Genomic DNA, 22,700 nt, shown 5'->3' on the forward strand with positions numbered 1-22,700 from the left:
AAATACATTACTTCTGGTAAATGAACTACCATAACCACTAGAGAGCTGTGAAAATTTGTGTCCAGGCTCTTCTACCCATGTACTATCTGAAACCAAAGGAGCATATTAGTTGCTAGATGTGAATTCCCCCCCCCCAGCTTTCCTACCCCACTATAGAAGAGTACCTTTTCCCATTGCATGTAAGGAAGATAGTTGTCAAGGTGAGCCTGTCTGGCAGTCCATAGATGTAACACACCTGAAGATTATCGCAGCAGAGGACTTGTGGGCCGCTAGATGTTGTCAGACTCTCAACTCTCACCAGCCTCAGCAACCATAACCAATTAGATGACTGAAGTTACAGCCTTAACAAGGGGCGACCCAGTGTTTCCACACTGAAGTGATAATACAAGACAGACACCAGGAGTTATCATGCAATTAATCAATGGAGTGCCAGATTTTTTAAAATGCTTAGGATTTATTATTATAAAAATCACAGTCTTCTTGCAAGCCAAAATTTTCACAGTACAATGTTAAAATTCCGAATACAAAATGCCTGGCTGTTGTAATGTTATTCTTCCACCTGCAATAGAAATTATTTCCAAATCTAGCTCTAGCAAGGGAATACACACGGCAACCATTCTGTGTGAGTTTTATTGGCATGCGACAGCCAATGCGAGCACTGTTTTCAGCCCCAGAAGGGAGCGGAATGTGGCGAGCTTATGCGCACTCCACTGACACACGAGATGACCCAGAACGCAACCCCTGTGCAAACAGGGAGTTGCCTGGAATATAAAGTAGCATTATAAATTATTTTCTCCCGAAATGCTTTATTCATAGGAATCAAACCTTAAAATAGCATTGTGCCTATGACCGAACAGCGAGTTTGCTACCACAAACAGTTGCTTTGGTTAGTGGTAAACCTTCAGTAGATTTTGATTATAAAAAAAATAATTCCTTCCTGTAGCACCTTAAAGACCAACTAGGTTTAGTTCTTGGTATAAGCTTTCGTGTGCATGCACACTTCTTCATATACACTTCTTCAGATGCACACTTCTTCAGATACATTTTTTTATTTTGACTATGGCAGACCAACACAGCTACCTATCTGTAACTAGATTTTGATTGTTGAACATACTTAAAATAATCATCCAGCTGGGACAATGTGCATGCGTATCCAGATGTGTACATGCAAATTCCCTGGCAGTCTGGAAGGCAAGCGTGGAAGTGGGCTCAACAAGCATCCATAGTACAGCAGTGCACATGCAGTTCCTCTGACTACTGGATCAGGACTGTAGCCCCGATTACAATTCATATTTTACATGAATAAAGGTTAAGGTACCCCTGCCCGTATGGGCCAGTCTTGACAGACTCTAGGGTTGTGCGCCCATCTCACTCAAGAGGCCGGGGGCCAGCGCTGTCCGGAGACACTTCCGGGTCACATGGCCAGCGTGACATCGCTGCTCTGGCGAACCAGAGCCGCACACGGAAACGCCGTTTACCTTCCCGCTAGTAAGCAGTCCCTATTTATCTACTTGCACCCGGGAGTGCTTTCGAACTGCTAGGTTGGCAGGCGCTGGGACCGAACAACAGGAGCGCACCCCGCCGCGGGGATTCGAACCGCCGACCTTTCGATCGGCAAGTCCTAGGCGCTGAGGCTTTTACCCACAGCGCCACCCGCGTCCCTCATTTTACATGAATAGAGGATACTAATTCCAGTATCTCGTTCAGCCCCTCCACCTCCAGATGATCAAACCTTCATAAGCGGCAGGCAGGTGCAAATGTGAGTGCTGTTGGTTTTTTATGATGCCAAACCTACTGTACTCTTTGTTTACTAGCTCCCGGAGCAGAAATGTTTTACTTCCAAAGACTGTGATACCTTAAAGCAGTAGCTTGGTATGTCTCTAATTTGAAAACTTCCCTACTAAGCTGCTATTGCTTATAGCCAAGGGCAGTTTCATTCTGCACAGCACATTCTATGAGCCAATTGACATAATGAATTTCCTAATAAGATGCTCCAAAGTGCAGGTGGGTCTATTTTGCTGTTTCCCCACTATCACCAAAAATCTTAACACATCATTTGGCACTGCCATTACTCTGAAAAGGGTTTCATTCCCGAGTAAATATGTTTACAGTCATGGCACTGTACTCTTTAATCCGGCATCTCAGTTACTGCAAAGTGGCTAAACTGCATTCTTTGATTTCTGCGTGTGCATCTTAATGGAGGATCTTGCCTAGGAGGCATCACATGAACATTGCAATTGTGGAGGTGAATTAAACGTTGGCGGCAAAAATTGTCAAGGGAGAGCTAGGAACCAAAGAGAAGGTGAAGAGAGCATTATCTATTTTATGCCACATTTGCTGGATATAAAGGAATTTAAATACAACACCAAGTTAGGACCTGAGGTTTATGCAGCAAATAAGAGTTTGTGTCTGTTGAGTAAAAATGTACCATAGCTGCTTTAGATGTCCGGGTGTGTGAGCAACTGTTTTTCCCCCACTGGCAATGCAAGACTATCTGGTTGGTTTATGGCTCCACCAGGTGGTCAAAGGCAGGATGAACATTTTAAGAAGTAGGCAGTTCCCATAATCCAGTTCACTCCTGCTGTTGGCAAAAGCAGCAATGTCACTTTAAACTTCCACTGGCTTTTGTCCTCAGGTCAATGTTTCTTGCTTTTGCTACCTCCCCCCTTTTTTTTCTTGGTCCTACACTGTTTTTCTCAGTCCCGCTCTCTATTCGACTTTAGTTTCTCATTCCTCAACCCATCACTTTCTCTGCTCCCACTTTACTGTCATGACCTGTTTTTTATGCCCTTCTCTCTCTGCTTAATTTTTAAAAAATCCTTCTGTCTCTATCTTTCTCGTCCCTCCACCATTCCCTTGCGCGCTGACTGTTGAGGAAGGTAGCTGTGTGTGTAGTGGAGCTGCTGAAACATGCTCTTACTTGCACCATCAGGGCCTGTTACCTCGGGCACATATGTTGAACACAGCCCGATTACAGCCAGACAGCAGAGCTGCTTCTGGCTTCTGAAAGCAGTCCTTCTGCAGCCCCTGGCAGCTCCTTAGCCTTTCCCTTTCCTTTCTCTGTGTGATCTTTCTCCCAGTACCTTCATGAGATACTGTAAAATTGGTTCCTGTGCTCAGGCTGAAGAAGCGTTTGGTAAGAGCATCTCTCTCTCTCAAAAAAAAAATCTTTTTCTTTGCTGGAGTGGGGGTCCCAGCCTAGTTGGGGGTAATTTTTGGTACATCCCATCTATATAGCCATGTGTTGTCAGTTGGGGAAAAATACCAATTGGTACCTACCTTAAGGGTAGCTTTCATTAGCACCACGAGGCTACTGTACCCTACTTTTAATGACTGCAACTTTTAATATTCACTCATTCCCATGCAGTAATCTGAATTTTTATTTATATATAGAGACAGACAGACATACATACACACGTGGAAGTCAGGCCTAGCTGATCCTTGTTCTCTCAGTTTCTTGTACTATACTTACATTTTAGGTTCGCTCCTGTGACCTACTTTGGGCTTAGCAAGTCTGCAAACTAGATTGTGGGAGCTCTTTACTTCCCAAAATGTTTGTTCTACCTTCAACCACCAGTTGGAACTATAACCCAACTCAATAGGCTTTGCTTTGCCAATGGGAAACTACCCTTCAGATAGATGCCAATTGTGCTTTCTATAACGTATGCGCAACTTACTAGATAGCTCCTGTCTTGATTATTCCTTGCAATACTGGCATTACGTTCACGATGGCTGCAACTGTTCATCCGCTTCTTGTTGAGTTTGCAAGTTACCATGACAGTATTAGATACTACCAAATACCCCAGAATTTGGCTGAATTCAGTGAAATTAAATAACTTTCATTCTACTACTTGGCAGCTGGCCACATGTTTATAGAAGATAGAGCATAAACAGGAAGTTAAATATGTATAGAAGTATTTAATAGGCTAGAGCAGCAAGAAACATCAGAAAGTATACCACATTTTTAAAAAGAACTAATATGTTGTTATTGCTCCAGTTTCTTTTCATTCTTAAGAAGCTGAACATATCCAAATGTTTTAAAAGAAATACTATAATAGTGCAAAGAAACATAGCCATAGCAATTAGATGTCAAAAGTACTATGTGCATAATGTCCAAACTTTCTTAACAACCTGAGGCCTGTTTCATTTTTGCAAAAATCAGTGCAAGTATCAGTGGCATTAAATTAGGAGGCAGGCTGTGCTTTATTAACAACTTTCATTTACTGAAAAGCAAAATTCATCAAAAGTTTAAGCACTTTCAAATACCACTAATTTCAACAGGAGAATTGAGGACTTGCTTAAGCCTCTCCAGCAATTCCATTTTGTCCAGATCATGTTCAGTGTTTTTGCATTAATTGCAACTGCTGATATAAAAGGGCTGGATCCAGAGATGTCCTGTGCGTGTGGCAAGGCATTCCCACAAGTCAGCCCCACTGAATTCTCCATAATTCCCTATCCCACTATAGCCCCTGTACCCCATCATATGCCATTCCAGACAGTCCTTCAATTCTCAGAACCAACTTTGGTGGTGGCAGGAAAGTCCCACTACATGAGTGAAGTTCAACTCATCATTTTTGGGATCCAATTCATTATGCCTGAATATTCTGAAGAGAGGCAAATATTCATTCTTGGAACTCCATCTAAAGAATAACATATTTATGCACTACCAGATTTGAGATTTTCATTCAAACTTCCTACAGAGGGTAAAAACACAAGGCACAAGCTAGCCAAATGTAAATGTTATCAAGTGCCACTGATTTTAGTGGGAGATATTTAATTATGTGCTAAACCTCCAAATTAATATTAATGAAACTCAAGCTGGATCATGTATGAAATTAAATGCATGTGGTTTGTTAGAAGAACTATGGTGTCTAATATTAGAAGGCTCAAACTGTTTGATTCCTAGAAAAAAAGCATGATCACGTTTTATCTAGTATTTCTCACATTGTAATGCTGTCTGTGCTAGTGCAACTGATCCCAGATAAGGTTTACAACATTGCGGTTCTTTAATTCAACTAAGTTTTCCATGGAAGTCTCATTAGAATGCTTGGCAAGTGAAATTGTACAATACTTGAACAAGCTGTGCACGGACCTTTTTATATAAAATCTAGAACTTGATACACCAGATCTACCTGGTGTATCAATTTAAGATGGAATGATTGAAATGAATTTAGCATACTCACTTTTTTAAACGAACGCTGCTCTAGAAAAGACGTGGTTTTCTGACTCCTGTTTAGTGAAATTGTGTGCTCCCCATACAAAATATTAGAGCTGTACTGTAGTAAACCAGACTTACACAGTCCTAACATGAACTGTGTACTAAGGCTATCTTCTGCACACCACATATTGTCCCATACGGCTATATACTGCGGAATGTAGTCATGTCTTTTGGCTCACTACTTGGGACACACCAGTCATCTGCTTCATGATTCGCTGTGTAATGTTTCCAAGCTGATTTGTTATATACCGGCAGTCTTTCAACAGATTCTGTTGATAAAGCCTGCAGAGAGAAGGAAAGGGCAATGTTCAATATGACTTAGCCATCATCAGATCCTGCCTTTTAAATGGAAAGACGTTTGTCAAAGCGGGCGATAAATAACATGCCTTTATGAAGATAACAGCATCTGTACCATAACCCTCTAGCGAATAGAGCTTCAGATCTCCTTGGAAGTACTGAGCATATAGACGGGATATAGGCAAGCCGTAACCAAATCCAGCCTAAACATAACACACACAGAGACACAAAAACCGACAACAAGAGAGTTAGCTAAAACATGAAAAACAAAAATAGTAATGGGAGGAGTTCCAAGTTGCACTCTTCTGATCATTGCACCAGCGCAAGCATTTTAGCTTGCCATCCAGAATGGCCCCCTTCCTTCCTGCGATGTTCTGTGGCCTTCTTGACACACGCCCCCCGCCAATTTTGGGGGGGTGCGAGGGAAGGACAGTGGAAACCCCCATCGCGTCCTTGTGTGAGCTTCTGCTAGTGGGACTTGTCTGTTGAATCCCGCCCAATATAATCAACATTTGCTAGAGAAAAAGCATTCTGTTGCTGGACACAAACATGAGAAAAGGGGAGTTACTTTTACAGTGAAAAGAAAATGAAGACAAAACTGCAGGTAGGTGTTCTCTAATATTCTTCCTGATCCGTGCCAATGGCTTCCTATTCAGATGAAACTGAAGCTTGCAGTTATTTATTTTTATTACATTTATAACTTGCCTTCCTTGAAAGGAGCTCAAGGTAGCATACATTTTTATTCCCCATTTTAATCTCACAACAAAGCTGTGAGAAAGACCCAGTGCCACTCAGGAAGCTTCAACACTGGGGATTTGAACCTGAGTCTTCCAGGCCCTTGATGCAACACCCTTAACCACTAAGCCACACCAGTTGGGTCTTCCTCTCCTGTTCATTCTTCTGTTCAGTTGCCCTTGAAAAAAAGCTGTTCATTTATCCCTATTGCATCTGCATGCAATTTTCTCTTCTGATAGGATCGCATGGGCATCTGAAATGGATATTCAGTAATTTCACTGTGTGACATGACTGGCATTATCAGATGTATAACCACTAGGCATAAGGAAAGACAAGTGTTAGATAATGTGGTAGAAGATAGCACAGAAACTCAGATGAAATGTAAGAACAAGCAGACACGACCTAAAGGTGTATGAATTTGTCTCGCTGAACAATGCTCTTATTTGACTTGCTGTGGAGTATAAAAAAATGCCCAGATAAGCCACCAAAACAATATAGGCACCAGCTGACAGAATCTTCAGCCTTAAACTTATTAGCATTTAAAATAGTTGCACACCACTCTAGAAAGCAGGGAGCAAAAATGGCAGTGAGGCTGTTCTTGCCCATGAACTGGAGCAAGTTACGTGCATCATTAACTGCACAAAGCAGGGTTTTACTGATGGAACAGTGCCTTGCTAGAGCCTGATTTTCTTCACTCAAGTTTCTTTTTTGCATTTGGAAGTTTGTTTATACATGCAACAGTGGAACTCTAGATACTGGCTTTAGTTATTAATAACATCATTCTGGATCACAAAACAGAGAAACCAGTAGGAGAACACTTCAATCTCCCAGGACATTCTATACAAGATCTCAAAGTAGCTGTTTTACTACAAAGGAATTTCAGAAATAGACTGGAAAGAGAAGCTGCTGAATTGCAACTCATTACCAAACTTAAAACCATGGAGAGACCTGGTCTGAACAAAGACATTGGATGCTTATCTCATTATACATGACTAAGCCATTTTTCACCTTCTCACCCCTTGCCTTTTCCTGTAAGACCTATTGCAGTCGTTAAGAGTCGTCAACAGGCTCATCTCAGCTACCTGCCAATCTCCCATTCCCACCACCCTTCTGAGTAATACCCCTCCCCACCTTCTCACTATATAGAAGGATCTGGCAACTTCTGTTTCCGTGTATCTGAAGAAGTGTGCCTGCACACGAAAGCTCATACCAAGAACTAACTTAGTTGGTCTTTAAGGTGCTACTGGAAGGAATTTTTTTTATCATTCTGGCCCATATTTACCATAAGCAATGGATCTGTGTATGGGCAACCTACAGCCAGTGTGGTCTAATTTCATGTGGCTCTTTGCCTAATTTCAAAAGAGTTCTCTGCAAATTTACATCGGGCAAGAGTGATCTGTCCTGCTGGGTAGGCAAGAAATGGAGAAGGGTGGTGAGAGAAGCAAGAAAGAGCAAGAAGCTCTGCAAGTACCCACTACTGGCTTTTGCCCCCCACCCCACATTACCCCAAAGGAATGCTGCCCTCAACCGGAAAAGCCCCCCCCCCTTAATGTACAAGGAAATATTTTGTTAACCACTTCAACTAACTAATTTGCCAACTGCCAATGCAAGGTATCACATAAAAATGGCCTACATACCAGAGGTGTTGCTCGCGATGTCTCAACACGGGGACGGGGTGCAGTTGAATACATGTAGTTAAACAGCCGATCTATTTTCCTCAAAGGAACACCACCGCCACGATCACACATCTAGAATGTGGAGGGGGGATTAGGACTTGGGGACGATTCATGCCACACGCTCTAGATCTGGCTAAAAGCAAATGCTGGGATACCCAACCTTACATCAGAAATATACACCTTGTATTTTTTATTATGTATTTAATGTTTTTATATTGTGCTTTTACCTAGGGAACTGCCCTGAGACCTGCGAGTATAGTGTGCTATACTAACTGAATGAATGAATGGTGAATGTTGGCCTGCATGCACAAAATGTACTTCTTCAAAACGATTTATACACTACTCTTCAGTTAGTTTGGATGTTCAAGACAGTTAATAGAATAATAAAAAGTTAAAGGGACCCCTGACCATTAGGTCCAGTCATGGCTGACTCTGGGGTTGCGGTGCTCATCTCGCTTTATTGGCCAAGGCAGCCAGCATACAGCTTCCGGGTCATGTGGCCAGCATGACTAAGCCGCTTCTGGCGAACCAGAGCAGCGCACAGAAAAGCCGTTTATCTTCCCGCCCGAGTGGTACCTATTTATCTACTTGCACTTTGACGTGCTTTCGAACTGCTAGGTTGGCAGGAGCAGGGACCGAGCAACGGGAGCTCACCCCGTCACAGGGATTCGAACCGCCAACCTTCTGATCGGCAAGCCCTAGGCTCTGTGGTTTAACCCACAGCGCCACCCACGTCCCTCTAATAGAATAATAATAGGCAGCTAATATAAATATAATAATGCAAATCATACAAAACCAAAGATTTCTTTTTCAATGCCAAATACCGGTAAGTAAGCAGCCCCAATCTACAAAAGATATAATCCCCACAAGGTCTCTTTAAAGCCAGGTGTGGACCACAAGCTGGGGATCCAGCAGAGAGTGTCAGTTAGGATATTTCACAGCTGAGGAGGCAGCAATCGAGAGTCTGCTCATACAACCATCCACTGAACCTCCGATGACACAGGGACATAGTGCAGGGTCTCCAAATGTGGAATAGGGCATGGTGTTTCCTGCTTGGCAGGGGGTTGGACTCAATGGCCCTTGTGGTCTCTTCCAACTCTATGATTCTATGATATGAGAGGAGGTGATCAAGAAATCCTAGGCCCTGGCCATCGCTGCTGATGAAACAATATTGTAGCAATGCATCCTACCTGTCTGGCTCCGTTTAAAACCCTGGCAGCCTTTTGGATCGAGTTTCAGAACGCTCTTCAATGGCAGACAGTCCATTCTTGATATTACTATGACTGTGACCAGGCCTGTTCCGTTCAAGAGGGGGCTGCAGCTGGAGAAAAGCACTCAGGACCACAGCTGCCACTCAAACATCCAAGAATAACGATAGATCCAGGAGCATCTCCCAGCTGCTCATCTGAATGTTATGGGGAGCACAACCACGTCCAAAATAGGCTGAACTCCTCATCCTGGATCAGAAGATCCCTGAATTGGCAAAATACTCTAGCAGTCCTGTTTGAATCATATATGCTGCTTCCACTTGCTATTTTATGACCAGGTAATTCATTAGTAAATAAACACGCAAAATGCCCGTGGCAGGTAAATGCACATCAAGGTGAAAATTACTGGAAAACCAGTGCTTTAACCGTTTGCCAGGACTACAAAGTGGGAAATGAGAGAGTAAACAAAGCCATTACCTTCACAGTTAAATCCTCATTGCCTAATGTGACGTGGACATGAACTGGAGGATAAACGTCTCGATCTGCATGATGTTCCATTGTAGCTCTCATTGCATTCTAAGATTTCAAAACATGGAAGTAATGGCCAAATTACATATCTGTATATCATTTTAGCTTGGTAATTTAATAAAACAGTTCCATTTAGCTGTGATCACATAATGATTCACAAGATTTTAGAATAAACTTGTTCCAGAATACATTATAAAGTTGCTTCCTGCTTTGTAAACATTTTATGAAGCTACCCAACCGACTTGACTAGTATTTGGTTATTTCTGTCTTTCAAGATTGAAAGTTATTTCATGGATGCAGTGCAAGAACGGGAACAGTAGTCTGAATTCTGTTCCCTGCCGTTTTAGAATTTAAATACAGGCAACAACGTATATTTTGTATTTTAGATATGAAATCGAGTCCCTTTACTTGCAGAGCAATCCATGGAAACAAAATCTGGAGGACAACTCTATCATTCTCACATGTGACCCTGTGCACATAAAGGGATCCCCTAGGGGTGGGGAATCTCCAGATGTTAAAAGGCAGTCATGACCACAGCTGCCACCTAAACATAGAGGAATAATGCCAGTTCAGGCATGGGGACACTCCACTTCTGACTGCCTAGCCAATGGTCAGATATGACAGGGTTTCAATATGTCCGGTATTTCCTGGAAATATCCGGAATACTGCGTGTGGGTGGGAATCGGTGAAATGTCTGGGAAATTCCAGATGTATGGCAGCCCATGTTATTGCAGTCGTCTTTCCTGATTTTCCATAACAATAGCTAAGAAACGGCAATTTTTGTGACACTATGCATCTTTGGACAAACCTAAAATGCTCAACAATTTTGCCTGCTCCCCTCAAAAGGCTCAACAACTGCCCAGATGTTCAGTTTGTAATATGGCAACCCTGGATATGGTAAGAGTTGTAATCCAACAACATCTGCAGGCCCACATTGAAGTACTAAGCCCAACTCCAGTCCTAGTGACCACAGCTTGACCTGAAGCCCTAAAGATAAAGGTAAAAGTAAAGGGACCCCTGACCGTTAGGTCCAGTCATGGATGACTCTGGGATTGCGGCGCTCATCTCGTTTTACTGGCCGAGGGAGCCAGCATTTGTCTGCTTCCGCAGACAGTTTTTCTGGGTCATACGGCCAGCATGACTAAATCGCTTCTGGCGAACTAGAGCAGCGCACGGAAACGCCATTTACCTTCCCGCTGAAGTGGTACCTATTTATCTACTTGCACTTTGACATGCTTTCGAACTAGCAGGTGGGCAGGAGCTGGGACTGAACAAAGGGAGCTCACCCCGTTGCAGGGATTCAAACCACCAACCTTCTGATCGGCAAGCCCTAGGCTCTGTGGTTTAGACCACAGCACCACCCACATCCTATAACCTGAAGAAAAAGTTTGCTGACCCCTGGTAACTCAAAAATCAGCCTGCTCTTCTCTGAGCTCCTTGGTACACTGGCTACTTCCCTATGAGATTATGTTCACCTGAGTCTTTTGACGGGAATGAAAATAAAACATCTAGCTGAGATGTGGGACATTATCAGGTATGACCAGGAGAACAGCTTTTGCATGAGGGCAAGATAGGGTGCTGTGGCTCATCAGAATACCTATGGAGACCTCCTTTAAGACAGTAGATTGTGTGTAAGCCTCAAGTGCTTGTCTTAAAAAGTGATCTACCCCCCCCCTCTTTTTTTCAGCGTATCAAATGTCAGGAATTGCCATGTTTGTCTTGTCTCTTGACAGTTTGGCAACAGAAAACAGAGAAGGAGGATCCACAACATATCAGTGTGTGTTTTGTACAAACCTTGAAAAGTTCAAAAACCATGTAGTAGAGATGTGACGGGACATACACCACCTGCATGGGCTGCCCTGGTGATTTTACTGTAAAAAGAGGGGAACAAAAAAACAACAACCAAGTGCTGAACTATCAGTTTTGGCAAGGCCTGACTGAGCAGGACTAAACAGTGTGGCCCTCTTAGAAGTTTACAATGGCTCAGATTCAAAAAGCTTATTTAGGCATGCCAAACAGAGCTTGTATATCTATCCAGGGCTATTTTTGGATTCCCACCTGCCCCTTTTTGAACACAAGCAACCTCTGCCCCCCAAGACCATATTATTCTGAAACTTCAAAAAAAGTACCGTATTTTTCGCTCTATAAGCCACACTTTTTCCCTCCTAAAAAGTAAGGCGAAGTGTGTGTGCATCTTATGGAGCGAATGCAGGCTGCGCAGCTATCCCAGAAGCCAGAACAGCAAGAGGGATCGCTGGGATTCAGAATATTTTTTTTCTTGCTTTCCTCCTCCAAAAACTAGGTGCGTCTTACGGTCTGGTGCGTCTTATAGAGCGAAAAATACAGTATGTTCGAACTAAGCACATACATGCTTATTTGGATCCAGGTACATAATATTTCTTTTTCTATTTTATTATCTGTCTAAAAGATGCCCACTCCCCAATTTGAGAAGGTATATTGGAAGTATACCATAAATGCTATCTCCGTGGCTTGTGTGTCACAGGCCTTGCACACATAAAGACACATCCTCTTTGCAATAGTAACCGCTGAAGGTTGTTGCAGCTCTTTACCTTTTCAGTAAAAGGTCGCACATGGTGTATATATGTCCGATTTACTCTCTGCCCAGTGAAATAAAATCCTGATCTGGCAGCGTTACAGGGCTGTGTTAAAGGTAAAGGGACCCCTAACCATTAGGTCCAGTCGGGGACGACTCTGAGGTTGCGATGCTCATCTTGCTTTATTGGCCAAGGGAGCCGGCGCACAGCTTCCGGATCATGCTTTTGAACCGCTAGGTTGGCAGGAGCAGGGACTGAGCAACGGGAGCTCACCCCGTTGTGGGGATTTGAACCACTGACCTTCCAATCGGCAAGCCCAAGGCTCAGTGGTTTAACCCACAGCGCCACCCGTGTCATGCTGAAATGTGTTCAGTATGTGCAAGTTCCAAGTAAACCTTAAATAGCTCGTTTCAAAGAAGTATTTGAAGAAAAAGTATCGCCCACAGTGTAGCTGTTGCAGTTATCATTGTAGGATAAGTGGTCTCACAACAAAATGTGCCTGGTGGAGTTATGAACTCATGAGTAGGCAACCTAAGGCCTGCGGGCCTTCTAAATCCGGCCCATGGACAGTCCGGGAATCAGTGTGTTTTCCCATGAGTAGAATGTGTCCTTTTATTTAAAATGTACCTCTGGGTTATTTGTGAGGCACAGGAATTTGTTCATTTTTTCTTCTTCAAAATATAGTCCGGCCCCACCACAAGGTCTGAGGGACAGTGGACCGGCCCCCTGCTGAAAAAGTTTGCTGACCCCTTGTAACTTGACACCGAAAGCTACTTCACAAGGTCACGCTATGAACTTTTCGCAGCAAACCCTGCAACACGTTTCTTTCACTGTGCAAACACGATGCGGAGACCTCCAGCCGCCCAAAGTCCCCCATAGCATATTTCTATAATGAAATCGGCATATATAGACACATCATGTTTAAGGCTGTGCCCAGGATACCCGATTAACATTCTATCCACCAGAGGCAGCCCCTGTTCGTACTGCAGACTGAGCAAGACAGTCATCACACGCGTGATGCCCAACCAATGGAAAGATGAGCACTACTACCGCAGACACAGTCTAAAAAGGGAGACCTGCACAAAAAAGAGGCAGCGTATGATAAATCCTTGCCAAGGACTTGTGACTTCCTTTAATAACCCACTCCACTTCCTGTCCTTACCGTTTCTCTCCTCGAGTACAAGTTCTGGAGAATTCATGTAATATAGGTCACAAAGGGTCTTTGCATTTTCATAGCCGTCTGCAAAAAAATTAAAGCACAACAATTTTGTTTAAAGGTTTACACTTCGCAGCTCTGCACAATATCCTGGTGGAAGTTTTTTAAAATGTCAGGAAACAGACTAACAACAGCCCAGTTCTTAACTGTTCAGGAATGAACTGCTGACGACTGCAGCTGACACCAATTATGAATATTTCTGGCCACAACAACTCAAATTACTAACTACAGCTGCATGCATGCCTTGATTCGGTGCAAAGTACAGAAAAAGTGTATAGTAACGCAGATTTTAATTTCCAGAGCTTTCTTTTCTTTTTTAAGAAAAAAAAAGTCAAATATATTGTCCCTGAGGTTGAACGTGTTTGAAAGTGTGTGAGCAATGTTTGGTAAAATCTCAGAAGCCAGAGCGGATTAAAATTTCCAGTAGCCTTTCACAGCCCCCGCCCCCAGTGACCAGCCAAATACCGTATTTTTCGTTCCATAGGACGCACCCGACCATAGGACGCACCTTGTTTTAGAGGGGGAGAACAAGAAATTCTCTCCCTCTCTGCGCAGCGCCCCTTCAGCGAAGCGGCAGGAGAAACAGAGCCCCTTCCATTTCTCCTCCCGCTTCGCTGAAGGGGCGCTGCGCAGAGAGGGAAAGCTGTGCAGCGCCTCTCCAGCGAAACAAAGCCAGGAGAGCAAGAGGACTGGTGCGCACCGACCCCTCTCACTCTCCAGGCTTCAGCGAAAGCAACGCGAAGCCTTCGGAGCGCGGCAGGAGCGCTCCCACTGCGTTCCGGAGGCTTCGCATTGCTATCGCTGAAGCCATGGAGCCTGCATTTGCTCCATAAGACGCACACACATTTCCCCTTAATTTTTGGAGGGGAAAAGGTGTGTCTTATAGAGCGAAAAATACGGTACACACTATAAAAAGCATAGGGAAGTAACCATGATCCTACGCACGTTTACTCTGTTGTCAGTCCTGTTTAGATCCATGGTGTTTACTCTCCGGCCAAGTAAGTTGAAGTCACACTCTCTAGTTTAGGACTAAATTACAAAAATTGTCTACAAGTTCTATATTTCATCTTTTCTTTATGTATAATTTGGGTCAACTTGTTGAGAATTCTTTTCCCTTTTTTGGCAAAGTATCACACAGTCCTGATTATAACCACCGGCATAACTGACAACACGAACGATGTTAAACACAGTCAACAGCCCGTTTAGACTGCCACCAATGATTTGCTATTACATCTGTTTTCCTTGATAAGTCTACCTGATGTTACCTTTTATGACTTCAACCACATTGCACTTAGGATCAATGCTTCCAATGTGTTTGGGATGAGCAGGGTTGACCTTGACTTTCCCCCCGAACAACAAAGCTGCCAAATGGAAGAAGATAACAAGTGAATTCACAATTTATGGGCTGCAAGAGCAGCAGCTTTTACATCCAGGGAACAAACAATTAATATATTGTTTTAAGAACAAAACTGGCAGGCATTTACAGACAAGGAAAATGCTAAAACACGGTGCTCCATGTACAAGCCCCTGGCTTTGAAAGAAAACCACTCTCAATTGCTCTACACATACGTTTCATCTCTGCGATTAACCGAAGTACTTACTGTGCTGATTAAGAAGCATTCTGATTGAAATACGGCTCATGAAGAAGCGGTCTAAAAAATACTGCACATTCTGACTGGTCACTGGATCAACACCATAGTGGTCCTTGTACTCTATCACGCCCTGAGCCATGGTAGGAATGACATCGTTGTGACGATTCCGGATTGTTATCACAGTATCTGTAAAACTGAAACCAAGTGCATGCTCTGTGAAATGGGTCTAAGGCACATTAAAGGCCCTAGGTGGCTAAACTATGGTCTTCCATATATTGCTGTACTACAACTCCCACTGACCATGCTTACTGTGGGCTGATGCAAGTGCTGAAGGGCCAATATTTCCCCACCCCTGCTCAAGAGTCACAGCTTCCACTTAACTATTCAGTGCAAAAAAATAAATAAAAATAAATGGTCTAAAAAAAAAGTATCTTGCTATTCAACAAATCATCCAGGAAGCAAAAATTGAGGGGGAAAAATTGAACTTTCAAATATGGGTCTATCTCTGTTAGCATAGCCATGATCATTTTCAGAGCAAGGTCCATCAACCCTTGTTATTTTAGACGCTTAATAAAGATGTGTCTACCTCTGACTTCTCTTCATTCAGAATACAGTCATACCTCATGTTACATTTGCTTCAGGTTTAGCGTTTTCAGGTTGCGTCCTGCAGTGACCCGGAAGTACCAGAAAGGGTTACTTCCGAGTTTCGCCGCTCGCGCATGCATGCAAAATTATGTTGCGCGCATGCGCAGAAGCGGCAAATCGCAACCCGTGCACACACAGACATGGGTTGTGTTCCTTTCAGGTTGCAAACGGGCCTCTGGAACGGATCCCATTCACCACCAAAAGTACCACTGTAGTCTGAAGACTGCCCTTAACATCAATGGCATAAAAGGATGACACTCATTTTCTCAAAGCAGAATAACAGCTGCACACAAAGAGTTTAGAGAATCCGTTGCCACAATATATTCAGATGCATTAAAATGCACTTACCAAGAAACAGCTTCTGCATCTTCTGCGCTTTTGTCTTTGAAATCAAGGATCTCCTGAAGGCTCTGGACGTACCTATAAACACAATTTCCACACGGTTGGCTTTTGTCATATATATATAGTCTAGCTGAAATTATTAGCCATTTCCTGCTAACATTTTCTAACAAAGTCGAGATCATTAACTCAGCAAAATAACATTGGAGAGGGTTAAAGGGCTGCTTTCAGCTTCCAAATCTTTCCTCACAAGTGAGAAGAAAACACGCAGCAAAGGTACGTAAAAAATAAGTGAAGGAACTTCACATTTTCTATCATCACTTGCTGTGTCTATTAAATACCCAAGTTCAGTTTTGCTATTCGTTTTTAAAAACTGATTCTTACCAACTCTGGACGAGCTGAACGGAAGGAGTTTTGAGAAGGTTGTCTGGAAGCAGACTTATTTCTTTCATTATGTTTGCTAATCTTACTGGCAACTCCTGTCGCAGAAACATAAACGAAGTTTTCTCACATGCATTGTCAGATCCTAAAGGGGGAAAAAATATAGGAATCAAACAGTATCTGCAGAACCACTGGATGTTATTTTATAAAGGGAGCATTGAACCCAAGTATGGAAATGTGGAAATTCATGAGGAAGAAGGAAATGTGGGGACAGAATTTGTAGTTATTCTCCCACAAAAACAAACACACACACTAATATATGGAATATTTAAATCCTAAATGGGGAACCCTTTTCCTGTGAAGGAGGGCTACATAATGATTCTTATTCTGACAATTAATTTATTACTCACCTTCTAAACCACTGCCTCAACGCGATTTACACACAAGATAATTAAAAACACAAAAACAGCAAATGCATATAAAACATGACTGAATCCTGAACATTTGGTAGTAAAAAACTATTTAGCCAGCTAGGAAATAATTCAACAGGAATGCTGTTCTATTCCACAGGTCAGGGACAGTCACATGAAAAGGCCTGCTCTGTGGAATACACAGCTGTTTCTTACAGGGATCGAACCTGCAACCTTGGGGTTATCAGCACCATGCTCTAACCAACTGAGCTATCCATGAGCTCACTGCAGTAATCCAACTCTGAAGTTACCAGAGCATGGGCAATCAAGGTCAAGTTATCTCAATCCTGGAATGGTTGTAACTTCCTTACCACCCAAGTTGGTAAAAGACACTTCTAGTCACCCCTACATCAACTTGAGGGTAATCTGTTATGGACCACAATCTGGCAGTGGGCAGGTCTCCCTTTTTCTTTCTCTCTTCCTCCAGTGGGCTGCGAGGAAAGGGTCAAATAGCTCTTGCTAGAGATATGAACCTTCACCTTCCTTCCATTACTCCATCCAATTGAGCTTTTCCCCCATTCCCCCCTCGTCCTACCCTACTCCCATCCTTTCGGACTCACCTGTCACCTGCCACAATGAAATTAGGTTGAGGTCTGCATTAAATTAGTAACATTGGTTTCTATCAAAAGGGATTTGGACAAGAAGCAAGCACGTAGCTTTGCTCAAGTTTAGCAAAAATCCTTATGTACTCTATGAGCAATGCAACAGAAGCCACTGACACTGCAATATATTTTTCTTGTGTAACACTGTTGAAATGCCAACAACACACAACTGCTATAAGAAAAACAACCACCCCACACTCTTGAAGAGTGGCAAAATGATTTTTTCATTTCCTAGCAATATCACCACAGTTATTAGCAAATGCTCAATTTAGAGCTCATTCACCACACTTGCCTGATACATGTCAATATTTGGAGATACGCATTTTCCTTCACATTTTTTACGCTACTGAGCACTGTAAACACCAAACACGGAGGTGTACTTAGCAAAAGCGAAATTATCGCATAAAGTCCAAATTAGTCTTCATAATGTTTCTGCTATCAGGTACACTGTTCGAATACAACATATCAGCTGCCATGTCACACATGGTAGTGTTAAGAGTGCTGCAATTAGATACATTGAGGCAAATGGCAGGCTACAAACCAGATTAGATTTGAACAATATTGCTGAAATGTTTTTAAGATATTATATAAACCTGGCGCTTGCAGGCTGATATCATAGGACGTTACTGCTTCTCAACAGATAAGGGTGTAGAGTTTAGCTGATGCAATATGCACATGTTGTATAAAAATTCAGCAGGGCCACTTGCAATAAATAAGGAAAAGTAGCCATTCACACACAAACACAAGTCCATTTTATATATGGTCCACTTTGGGGAGAAATTAACATTATGGAATCCTGGCTTTAGAAGAGGACTCTGCACACTATGATTGGGAAGTGCAGGCCTCTGCAATAACGACAACCAGGGCAGAAAACTGTTCCAGGATAAAAAGGGCCATCACTTACTAAGACGCATCTGAGCAGAGAGAAAAGGTGCTAGATTCAATAAAGCTGAATTATTTGCACGGCAACATCACACCTCTCTGCTCAGACTCCAGAAGAAACCCTTCCTCGCCTGTTAAGGTGGCTGCGTGGCAATTTCCCTTTGCTGGAATCAGTCGCTTGGCACACTAAGCAAGAGAATTTGGGCGCGCGTGTTAATGAAAGCTCTTAATTAAAACTCGCACCGCCAACCACAAGCGTGTTTACTCAGCCTCGGGAATGCAATGTGTTGTTGTTGCTGCTGCTGCAATAAAAGCGTGAGCCTATTTGCAAAGCTAAGCGGGGTCAACTTGGATGGGGTCCCCGCCCGCGTGTTGACATTCCTGCACTGCAAGGGGTTGCGCTAGGTGAGCCTGGGGGTCCCCCTTCCAGCTCTGCGCCTGCCGCCGCAGCATTACATTTGAACTCTCAGGCAACTCCGGAAGCAGCAGCCTAGTCGGATTTGTTTTGCTCGAAGCGACAACGCGAGGCCTCCTCCTCCTCCTCCTGACCTGCAAACCCAGAACCCGAATGGGAGCGGAGGGAGGCGGCACAGAGGACGCCCGTTCCCATTGGCTGCCCGCACCCAGGCGCCTGCCATGGCTGAGGGAGGGAAGGTGGGTCGCCGAGGGGAGGCCTAGCGCCCTCCGACCCCCAAGCAGGGTCTGCAAGGGACGGTGTCCCACGGGGAGAAGAAAATGGTGGGCCGCGGGGAGGAAGGAAGTGCGCGAGCAAACCAAGGGGGCGCCGCGCTTTCCCACCGGGCTGGCGGCGGCGCTCACTCACCGAAGTCGAGGAACTGCTTCATGGAGAGGGGCGACGGGGAGAAGCGGCAGTAGAAGTCCACCTGCTGAGGGATAGTGGCCGGGGAGACGCTCCTCAGCAGCGCCCGGAGGAGCCTCATGGCGACCCCTTGGCGCGGAGAGGCGCGCAAGGCGCACCAGGGCGCACGGGAAGCTGCGGCGCGGCGCGCTCCGCTCTCGTTCTGGGCCCCCCTTCAGGTCGTCCCCGCCGCCATTTCCAGGCTCGGCAGCTGCAAGCCGAACAGCCGGTGGCTTTCCCGGGCAGGTTCTCTGCTCTGTGCGGAGATAGAAGGGAGGAGGTGGGCGGCGGCGGCGGCGACGCCAGGCAGGGACAAGGGGCCGGGCGACAAGAGCGGCAGCAGCAGCGCCTCCTCCTCCTCCTCTCGGCGTCCAGCCAAGGAGGGGGGAGAGGCGGGCCGAGGCGGCGCGAAGGTGCGGCGGGTGGGTCCGGAAGAGCTGCTCCTTGGCGCTCCAACCTGAAGGAATCCGGGGCTTGCAGTCCGAGCCGCCTTTTGGCTACCTGCACCCGCTTCTTTGGCTGCGTTTCGGTGTTGCTCGCTGCGTGCGTGCCTTGTGTCTCTTTTAGCAGCTGGTATCCCACATTGTGGTGACAGCAGTCACGAAATTAAAAGACGCCTGCTCCTTGGGAGAAAGGCGATGGCAAACCTAGACAGCGTCTTAAAAAGCAGAGGCATCACCTTGCTGACAAAGGTCCGTATAGTTAAAGCCATGGGGGGGAAACAAGAAATAAAACCCATATGGGAAACAAAACAGGAAAAAAGGTACTCTCAGTTTTTATAAATACCATATCTGATTAATGTGTGGTTAACTACAATAACAATCCCCCTCTTTTTTGCAATGTACACAGTACAATTCTATGATTCTTAAGTGCACAGGAGTACAGTCTTGAGCAACTTTGGCTGCAATCCTGAACGCACCTGGGAACAAACCCAGGGATGCGGACTTATAAAAAATATTGGGGGGGCCCGGGAAAGCTCATGAATAATAAATAAGCTCATGAATATGCAAATAAAGTGGCGCCTCCTCCTCGTGAGCGAATAGGGGAGAGCGTGCTGCGCCTATTAATCAGCTCCGGAACAGCTGATATGCGGGAAACGTGGGGCTAGCCGGAGAAGAGAGGGCGAGCCCCCTCCGCTCCGGCCCTAAATAGGGCAAGCCACACCCCCCCCAGCCAGCCGATTGGTACCCGGTCGTTCTCGCGGGGGCTGAAACCGCCAGGAGGAAGGAAATTCCCCCCGGCAGTGCCTTGGCAGTGGCGGTGGTGCTGCGAAGCAGCGAGGCAGGAGCCCCCGCCCCCGGAGATTCCCTAATCTCGCGGGGGACGGCCGGGGCTCTCCGACTAGGGCTCGCGGCTGGCTGGCTGGCTGGCGAGGGAGCAGGTGGGGAGGAGGCGGGGGACGGCGGCGGCGCTCTGCTGGAAGGGCGCCCGAGATTATTGGGGGGGCTGAGCCCCCCAAAAAAATTTTTTGAGGGGGCTCGAGCCCCCTCAGGCCCCATGGAGTCGGTGCCTATGAACAAACCCCACTGAACAATATAGTAGGACTTCCAAATAAACATGCATAGGATTACAGTATGTTGTTACACACTGCAAGGGGAGAACAGAAATTCCTGCACCCTTTTTCTGTCTGCTAAAAGTCATGAATAAGGTTTTTCTCATCATTGCATTTTTTTTTTTAAAAAAAGTTTAAACTTTCCCATTTGTTGGCCTGCAGCTCTTTAAAGATGTGTCAGTCGTGGGGGTGGGGAATAGCATCATAAATAGACCCTCATGCACCCAGTTCCCACATGAAAACCGCCTTTGGCTGCTGTTCTGGGAGATTCTGCTCAAGGCGGGCCTATATTAGGGTGTATTTATGTGTATACAGTGGTACCTTGGGTTACATATGCTTCAGGTTACATATTCAGGTTACAGACTCTGCTAACTGAGTAGTACCTCAGGTTAAGAACTTTGCTTCAGGATGAGAACTGAAATTGCGCTGCGGCAGCGGGAGGCCCCATTAGCTAAATTGGTACTTCAGGTTAAGAACAGTTTCAGGTTAAGAACGGACCTCTAGAACAAATTAAGTTCTTAACCCGAGGTACCGCTGTAATTACTACAGAGTAAGGCCCACTGAATTCATTGGGACTGCTGCATAAACATGCTTATGATCATGATTAAAAATAGAACTTGGTGAGGACTGTTAGGAGTAGGGTGACCAGATGCAAAACAGAACAGTGCTAACAAATTGTTATCAGTTACATAAAAGGCAATGCAAAAGAAAATATAGAAGATACTGCCCTTTTTACACTATTACAGTTGTGGGAGCCTTGTCTTTTGGACTTGACTACGCTGATTAGAGCAATCGGTTCTGGCAGACGGGATTGGAATCTATAAGGTAAAAAGAAGGTAAACGGCCCCTGGATGGTCAAGTCCTGTCAAAGGTGACTATGGGGTTGCGGCCCTCATCTCACTTTCAGGCCAAGGGAGCTGGTGTTTGTCCACAGACAGCTTTCTGTGTCATGTGGCCAGCATGACTAAACAGCTTCTGGCACAAAGGGACACCGTGACAGAAACCAGAGCGCACAGAAACACCGTTTATCTTCCTGCGGCAGCAGTGCCTATTTATCTACTTGCACTGGCATGCTTTCAAACTGCTAGGTTGGCAGAAGCTGGGACAGAGCAACAGGAGCTCACCCCGTTGCAGCATTTCGAATTGGAATCTATAGCACATTATTAAAGATGCAACCCTATACACATCGGAGAGCAAGTCCAGTTGGATTTACTTCTCACTGGACATCGCTTCTCAGCAGAGTAGGATTGTATTGTAAGATTAATTTTGAGTAGTAGGGACTCTTCTTTCGGGATAGTTTATTCCATTGAAGTCTGCTTTTTTGATTACTTTCCCAACCTGGTCAGTATCTTAGTTATTAGTAAACATAATGCATGTTTTACTGAGTACTTTCCCCCCCCCCCATCCATTACACTGAGTACTACATAGCCGATACATACACATTCTGTGAAAAGGCCTTAGTTTTCTGCAGTGCAGTAGGCTCACATCTTACTGCATAACTACCATTTTCATGAATTTGTGTGTTGGTTCCTCCCTTTGGTAGTGGCTGCTGATTCTCAAACACCACTTCCATTTATTGGTTGCTGAAGAGACCTGCCTGAACTGTCAAATGTAGAATCAGTGTGACAGAATTGCTTCCTATACAGTGATACCTCGGGTTACATATGGTTCGGGTTACAGACTCCGCTAACCCAGAAATAGTACCTCGGGTTAAGAACTTTGCTTCAGGATGAGAACAGAAATCGTGCTCCGGCGGCGCAGCGGCCCCATTAGCTAAAGTGGTGCTTCAGGTTAAGAACAGTTGCAGGTTAAGAACGGACCTCCAGAACGAATTAAGGACTTAACCCGAGGTACCACTGTATTGTGGACATGTAAAATCTGTTTGTTTTTTTATTCATGCTAATTTAATAAGTATATTATGCATAGCTGTGTAACCGGCTGGAAC

The 22,700-nt window shown here is 44.7% G+C and overlaps 1 protein-coding gene and 2 long non-coding RNA genes across 3 annotated transcripts; 1 reads left to right on the forward strand and 2 right to left on the reverse strand.

The window, feature by feature from the left end:
* Window positions 1–434: 434 nt before the first annotated feature.
* On the reverse strand, window positions 435–1,202 carry LOC308581930. The gene is made up of 2 exons (XR_014005386.1): window positions 1,073–1,202; window positions 435–865 (listed from the first exon to the last, which is right to left on the reverse strand). It is a non-coding gene; the product is annotated as an uncharacterized lncRNA (long non-coding RNA).
* LOC308581716 lies at window positions 1,167–3,152 on the forward strand. Its single transcript, XR_014005208.1, has 2 exons — window positions 1,167–1,308; window positions 1,682–3,152. It is a non-coding gene; the product is annotated as an uncharacterized lncRNA (long non-coding RNA).
* A 746-nt stretch (window positions 3,153–3,898) lies between these two features.
* On the reverse strand, window positions 3,899–19,582 carry PDK1 (pyruvate dehydrogenase kinase 1). Its single transcript, XM_081181622.1, has 11 exons — window positions 19,168–19,582; window positions 16,394–16,535; window positions 16,019–16,090; window positions 15,035–15,219; window positions 14,699–14,794; window positions 13,380–13,457; window positions 11,457–11,533; window positions 9,612–9,710; window positions 7,888–7,998; window positions 5,605–5,718; window positions 3,899–5,500 (listed from the first exon to the last, which is right to left on the reverse strand). The coding sequence occupies exons 1-11, from the start codon at window positions 19,283–19,285 to the stop codon at window positions 5,360–5,362; spliced, it is 1,233 nt and encodes a 410-aa protein (XP_081037748.1). The 5' UTR covers window positions 19,286–19,582; the 3' UTR covers window positions 3,899–5,359.
* Window positions 19,583–22,700: the final 3,118 nt, after the last annotated feature.

This window comes from Podarcis bocagei (assembly GCF_964188305.1).
Source record: "Podarcis bocagei genome assembly, chromosome: 1".
In the NCBI taxonomy this organism is placed as follows: Eukaryota; Metazoa; Chordata; class Lepidosauria; order Squamata; family Lacertidae; genus Podarcis; species Podarcis bocagei.

Bases quoted from the DNA above. Each gene is read 5' to 3' on its own strand.
- PDK1 (XM_081181622.1), bottom strand. From the start codon at position 19,285: ATGAGGCTCCTCCGGGCGCTGCTGAGGAGCGTCTCCCCGGCCACTATC. The intron at 11,534-13,379 runs GTAAGGACAGGA...CTCTTTTTACAG, and splicing joins TGTACTCGAGGAGAGAAACG to TAAAATCACCAGGGCAGCCC. The intron at 5,501-5,604 runs GCATGTTATTTA...TTCTCTCTGCAG, and splicing joins ATGCTGTTATCTTCATAAAG to GCTTTATCAACAGAATCTGT.